The 6,578-nt window shown below is 46.8% G+C and overlaps 1 protein-coding gene across 3 annotated transcripts in view; it reads left to right on the forward strand.

Moving 5' to 3' along the window:
• The window catches only part of camkmt (calmodulin-lysine N-methyltransferase), a 48,074-nt gene extending 42,745 nt beyond the window's left edge, over positions 1-5,329 (forward strand). For 2 of the 3 annotated variants that reach the window (XM_061286087.1, XM_061286086.1), the window contains 2 exons: positions 650-781; positions 4,295-5,329. In XM_061286087.1, coding sequence (XP_061142071.1) covers positions 650-781; positions 4,295-4,381 — 219 coding nt within the window. In that variant the 3' untranslated portion in view covers positions 4,382-5,329. The remainder of the gene's footprint in view (positions 1-649; positions 782-4,294) is intronic. The other variant, XM_061286088.1, reaches the window with a different exon arrangement.
• The last annotated feature ends 1,249 nt before the right edge of the window (positions 5,330-6,578 follow it).

Raw genomic sequence — 6,578 nt, forward strand, 5'->3', positions numbered from 1 at the left:
TCCTGCTTTAATAAGAGATAATTCGTCAGCTAATGTGATTTGAGCGGCGGCCATCAGACAAAACACGAATGCCACCGAGAGCCCCGCCCAATATTGAATCATTTGCTAAGCTGATTAAACAATTCCGCTTGTCTCGGGTAATGGCATTCATTTGTCGTTTGGGACAAAGGTGCGCCATCCGGGTGGCCCGATCCTCTTCATCAGATGATTTGAGTCTGGCTCGGGTTGTGTGAGTGTTTGATTTCTCATCGGAGGGGGCTTGCACATAGAGCACGGCACGTTTGGATCAAACAAGAACAACACAAAAAGTGTCCGACTAACCGAGCCCCCCCGCCGTTTCCTGCGCTTGTGTGTTAATTTGCGTGTTTGTACGTGCTTGTCTCGGTGCTCCGTTTAATTAGAACAATAACAACACGATCAGCGTGAAATAAAACTCAAAGCTGGAGGATTTCAAAGAAACTCTGAACCTGTTGGTAATCCTCTTAGTACTTGCACGACGTCTCACAAACACACGCAGACATACGCACGTGCGTGCTCTCATTTCTACGCAGCTTTGATTTGTTTTGTTGACGAAATAAAAGGATGGTGTATGTTCAGGACTGTGGTCTTTGTGTGACAAGTTATCATTGACATTGTTTTCCTGGCCCAGGGTGTGGCCTTGGTGTTGGCCCCGCTTCGAGGCGACACCCTGCGGATGTTCTGCCAGCTGGCCCGGCAGGCCGGACTCCTGGTGGCTGAGCAGCGGCAGTACGACGCGCACGTGTGGGATGTGCATCTGAAGGTACGACCCGATGGCCGTTGATGCTTTTTAGACTTTTAATCGGCCGGCCAGCCAGACATCCAACTTTGGAAGTTGCGGCTCATTCATCACCCGAACCACGCAAGTCCCAACAAAGAGCTTGAGCTGCCATTACAATGGCGTCCGAGTGAATAGATGGCGACTCGGGCAGCCGAGCTCCGCTCTTATTTTCAAGCCTTGTGCCACTGATAACCGTTGTCAATAAGTCTGTCATCGCACCTTTGTAAGCATCTAGAAACTAACCGCTTTAACCCGGCGCGTGAAGGGAGGCGGTGGCAGAAAGCAGCCGAGTTAAAAGAAGCGGCGTCCTGCTGGCGACTCCATTGACACAACGAGTGGACAGCGAGCGCCGCGCCCAATTGGGCCGGCGGCTGCTCGCCGACACTGCTGCGACAATTGCTGCGACAATTGCGCCGTCAAGTGCGCGCGGCTTCCAGTCCCTCACTGAGACACCTTTGCTCCTTTCAGCTTATCACACGTGCGGCACGTAAAAAATGTACCATTTTCATATTCATATTATCATGTCATATTCATGTTCAAAACACGTAAACACGCAGAAGCTGCTGTCTGTCACAGCTTTCACCCTGACGCTCCCACTCAGACTCGTCATCATCACACCGCACTCCGCTAAGCTCCGCCTCTTAAAGGCACATTTACACAAACATCATTTTCTAACTATATGCTTTATGCTTGCTATTTGTTTAATTACAGAATGTTTACTCATGTTTTAATAAGTCAAAATAATTTATCGCATGCGCAGAGTAAAACTATAGGAAGAAAAAAAAACAATTAATTTGAACCAATTTAGGGGTTCACTCCATTTATGTAAAAATATATTGTAGCTGTTTCTAATATTCTGGTCTTCTCATGCAGCTGCCACTGTGTTTTGAAAATACCGAGGAATGAATCGATCACGCACACACACACACACACGCATGCACACACCACATCTAGGGGTCAGGTGCTGCATACGAAAACGAAAACAACTTGGAGTGTCCCCCCTCATATCTGAAGGTGATTAAGTCTCCTCTGCTTATCTTCTGTTAAACATACCAAAAAATATCGGTGTGGTGGATTTTTAAGTGTGTGCGTGGCTCCGACTCATCATGCTAACACACACAAAAAAGCAGAGAGAGAGAGTTATATCACCAGCTCGCACAGCCCAGACATCACTTAGATGGCATATTGGCCAGACATGACACACAAACGTAGCATGTGATGATATCACACCCAAACATGCACGCAGAAAACACACAGACACACACACACACATGGCAATGAGCAGCTGCTCCTCATTTGCGCTACAGATTAGCTTTCCTTAACTAGATGTGTTTACTTGCAGTGGGAGCACCAAGAAACAAGACAATATCGCAACCTGCAGCCCAACACGCATACACACAATGTGGATTTGCATGTCATGTCAGTTTACGACCATCAAAGCAGAAAGCCAAACGCTTGAGTCTGTGGGAGGCGTGACACTGAAAAGTCTCCTAGAGAAAAAAAAAGCTAGTCTGGAGCCCTGAAGTTGTTTTACATACAACGTGTAATTTTCTTTGTTTTGTACATTCATATTCATACTTGCTAAAGTAAAAGAAATAATATAGCTAGTTGACTTTTTGTGTCTCGAAAAACTCGAGTGTGGCCCACTTATATCTCAGATTGCAATGTGCCAGGTAGAAAAACATTCATTGCTATATTTAGCTCTAATATATCAACTTGAAAACGTCCCAATAAGTGGTCAGAGGATTATTTCCATAGCATTCATTGCCTTGGTGTTCCTCCTAGAATACATTTTGAATGTTATTTATGGCACACGTTTTCATCTCGAGAGAGAAATTCGTAACTTAATTTTTTTTGGTGCGCAAAATGCTCCAGTCACAATTGTGGCCAGCTGCAAGCTTGCATTTTTAGTTCCAAAAGTAACCCCCCCAAAAATTTGAGAGTGTGTGTGTCTGTGTGTGTGCGTGTGTGTGTTGCGACAGGCAGCCGACAGGGCTAGCGCGTTATCCTCTTATCCCCACTGTTGTGGAATAGAGAGGCAAGCAGCTGGAGGGACTGCAAGCAGCCTGATAATGCCGCCGCTATTTTCTAACCCGCCATCTTAATCTTGTTACTCAAATGGTTGTGAAGAGAGAGTCATGAATTTTAATTTCTCTTTCACACACACACACACTCACACGGCGCAGGAGTACATCCTCCGTCTTTTGCACATCCATAAGCAGAAGCTTCCGTCCGCCGCTGCCTCCCTCACTCGGAAAACTACATCTTCTTGCGCTTCTTCATTCACACAAACACGATTTTGCAGAAGCGTTTGGAAGAGTTTGTTTCACGACTCGTTTTTTAAAAAATGAATGACGCTCAGATAAGAAATCTGTCGATTCCCAACCAACGAGGTGCCAAAATAGAGCCCAAAAGACCCAGGCACTGGGGATGCAGGGGAGGGGGCGCTGCTGAACGAGCCAGCTACTAAAATAAGGGAGTATTTCAAAACTCAGGTAGGACCGAAACAATCTGGTGCAAAAATAATAACTGGCTAGTAATAAATAAATTAGGTCCCTCAACAATAACAATTAGGGATTGAAATCATCCGAAATGTGACATGCTACTGTGGCCATTTGGTGTAAACGTGACTTTTCCTAGAGAGACCTCCAAATGATCCCCCCCCTCCCATCTGTAGTCCCATCTCATCCACTTCCTCCCCGGCGTGCCCATGTGGAAATGTAGAGGCCACACAAGAGACTGGGAGGGGGCACAGAAGCGGCGGCCAAAGTGCCACCAAAAGAAACGACTTGCACCTTGCAAAGAGAAAAAGGAGAGAGACAGAGAGAAAAGGTTGGGGGGGGGGGGTTGAGAGGCAATTTCGGCAGCCACCCATGAAGCTGATTAGGCAGCCTGCGATCAGGAGGAACAGCTTTGCTTGTTAAACTTTTCACCTCTGCCAGCTCTCAGCCGTCCTCGCCCCCTCCCTCACCTGTTTTCCTTTCCTTCCCTTCCTCCGACATGTATCGCCTCCCTGGCAGCATTTCAATGTGACTGCTACTCCACACAGGGCCCATCGGAGAGTGTTTTTTTGTGGGGTGGGAGGGGGGCCTATCCGGGCAGCTGCACCTCCACGCCCATCGGCCCCTTCGGCCGATGGCGCTCCCTCTTCTTCCTCCTTCTCTCTTCAAGGGAGGGGCGGGGGGTGTCACAGGTTCAACCACCGGCTGGTGCCTGGAGGGGAGATAACGCAAGTGCAATGGAAAGGGAGGGGGGCGGGGTCAAAGTCATCAGCTACAGCCAATAAGTAGCTACGGAAAATCTTTGGTACGTATGTAACAAGAATCGAGTCCCAAAGTAGCTGCGTAAAACCAGGTACTGAGATCACCAGTCACCAAGAAAAGTGGACAGAATAGAAGCAGGTCCAAAATGAGCCAGAGTACTGGCAAATTCAACAAGGACCGCCAAATACAGATGCTGAAATGTCAACTGAGCGTGTATTGTGTCCGTGTTCAGATGCTGCGAGAAGGCAAAGAAGCGTACGACGAGAACATCCACTACCCTCTGCTCCTCACCTTGACCAAAGCATCTCCAGCTCAGTGAAGTATGGGCACTCACATCGCCACTGGTTCTGGTTCTGCGGGTGCGCGCGGTGCCTTTCGTCAACACTGTGATCGGCTGCTGAGCGACCATATTCCTCTTGACTCACCAGATCTGTGAACTGTGACATGAGACACTAAACTAAAAGAGCTGCTCAAATTGGGTCCGAGTCACTGTCGAGTTCTCTACACCCATTCCATGGTGAGCAACACAAGGGGATGTTTACATTCAATTTCCTTCAACTTCAGCACACAACAAAACTGTGTTCGAAATGCGCAATTCCTGACTTCAACCCAAAAATAATAAGCCTACCTTTGAGTAAATGTAGCCCAATTTCCTCCAAGTCTAAAAGCTGAGTGGCTTGGTAAAACATCCATCCATCCATCCATCCTTCTATCCATCCATTAAAACCAGAAGAGACCATTCAAACTTTAACTTTAGCTATTTTGCTAGTTTTCAAAATGGCCGACGCTTTTAGCGCTGTTATATCAACATGGATTTTCAAATGGAAGGAAACGTTTCTTAGGACTTCATGAATGCAGCTAACGTGGAAAAAGAGAAGTTCTAAAAAAAACTCTTGTTTCGAGCCTTGCTTCTGAATTAGTTGCCCCGAAAGGCTTAGTGAATGTGTTCACGCAGTCAAACCTTTTTGCCGTTTACAATGTGAAATGATGTCTGTATGTCCAAACACTCAACTCTTGAGTACTCAACGATACCGATACCAAATAACCGACACATTTGGCCTCCTTTTTCTGACGATGACAAAATATTGTTTACCGTGTTTGTCTAGAAAAGTGGTTTTGAAATTCAAAATCCTGCCGACTGTAAAGTTTTCACTGTGTTTTCCAAATGGCCTTGAGACCAAAATTGTTGGTTTCTTACCTCGGCTTCACTGTTATCCATCAGTGCAATATCATCTTGCCACTCAATAAACGCAACGATCGACACATTCTCAGACTATTTGGATTTGATTTCTCTCTCGGCTTTGGCATTGACTGGAAGCAAAAGAGCGAGCGTTTGTCATCGCGGCGCGACGTTCTTGTGGCCAAATCAGCGTGTCGACACCTCGTGTGTGTTCTTATTGTCCAGAATTAAGGCGTTAAATGCTTACAGATGTAATAAAGTTTCCTCGGGCCCCCCCATTGGCTGCGGCCTGCCTTTCAAACACAATGGCCTCCTGCAGGCTAAGCTGGTGCCAGACAAGCTAACACACGCACACGCACATACATATCAAGCCCAGTCAACCGTCTTCCCCTCCTCAGGAATAAAAGAGAGAGGGATAAAGACGGGAGGGAGTGCAGCTAATCCTGCAGCCTCACTCTTCTGTTTATCAGCGAGGAGGAGGAAGGAGGAGGAGGGCGAGTTGTCAGAGAGGGAGGGACTGCTAGCGAGGCCTCTTGATCGGTTCTCCTCCCTTGCGCCCATCACCGGCCACGGCCGAGGAGACAAAGTGCCAAAATGGCGAGACGAGATCGAAGCAGTCGGCCTTCTACAAATAAAGACATGTGAGTGAAAGCGAGTGATTGAGCGGCCGAGCGAGTGATCGAAGACGAAGAAAAAAAAAAAAAAAAGAAGGGAGGCAGAGTGGTCCCCGACTCCACACAAGGGCCCCATTAACTTGACCACTTGCCCTTTGCACACAAAGGCAGGGCCGGCCCACCGCCACTCCCACCCAATTATCCACGATTAGGCTCAGTGCACTGTGTCAAGATGGAGGGGGAGGGAGCGAGCGAGGGAGGACGGAGGGAGAGAACCAGAGAATAAAGCGGCAACCAAAGAGAGGATGGACCACGAAAGAAAACACAAAAGTAGGCGAGAAGTTTCCATGTCAGCCAGTGTCGGAAGGAGGCTTACAGGACACTTCATTAGGTACACCTGCTTGCTTATTGATGGCACGCAACAAGAGATGCAAAATTCTAAAATATACTAAGACATTATTTTATTCTTTTGAAGTTTGACCGCTAAAAGCTTGCGCAATATACATTTTACCGTGCCTCGTCATATACAGCCATGATGGCCTCCAACTGTTGTCAGAAATATTACAAAATAGTACATTTGATAATAGAGTTGTGTTCATTAAAACCTGATGACAGATCCAGAATCAGTGCAAGAAAATAGCTAGAAAAAATTACTTGCATCTCTGATTTAACATTTGTTAATTAGTGATGATGATGATGATTATTATTATGCTCATGATAAT

This window comes from Syngnathus typhle, linkage group LG8 (assembly GCF_033458585.1).
Source record: "Syngnathus typhle isolate RoL2023-S1 ecotype Sweden linkage group LG8, RoL_Styp_1.0, whole genome shotgun sequence".
In the NCBI taxonomy this organism is placed as follows: Eukaryota; Metazoa; Chordata; class Actinopteri; order Syngnathiformes; family Syngnathidae; genus Syngnathus; species Syngnathus typhle.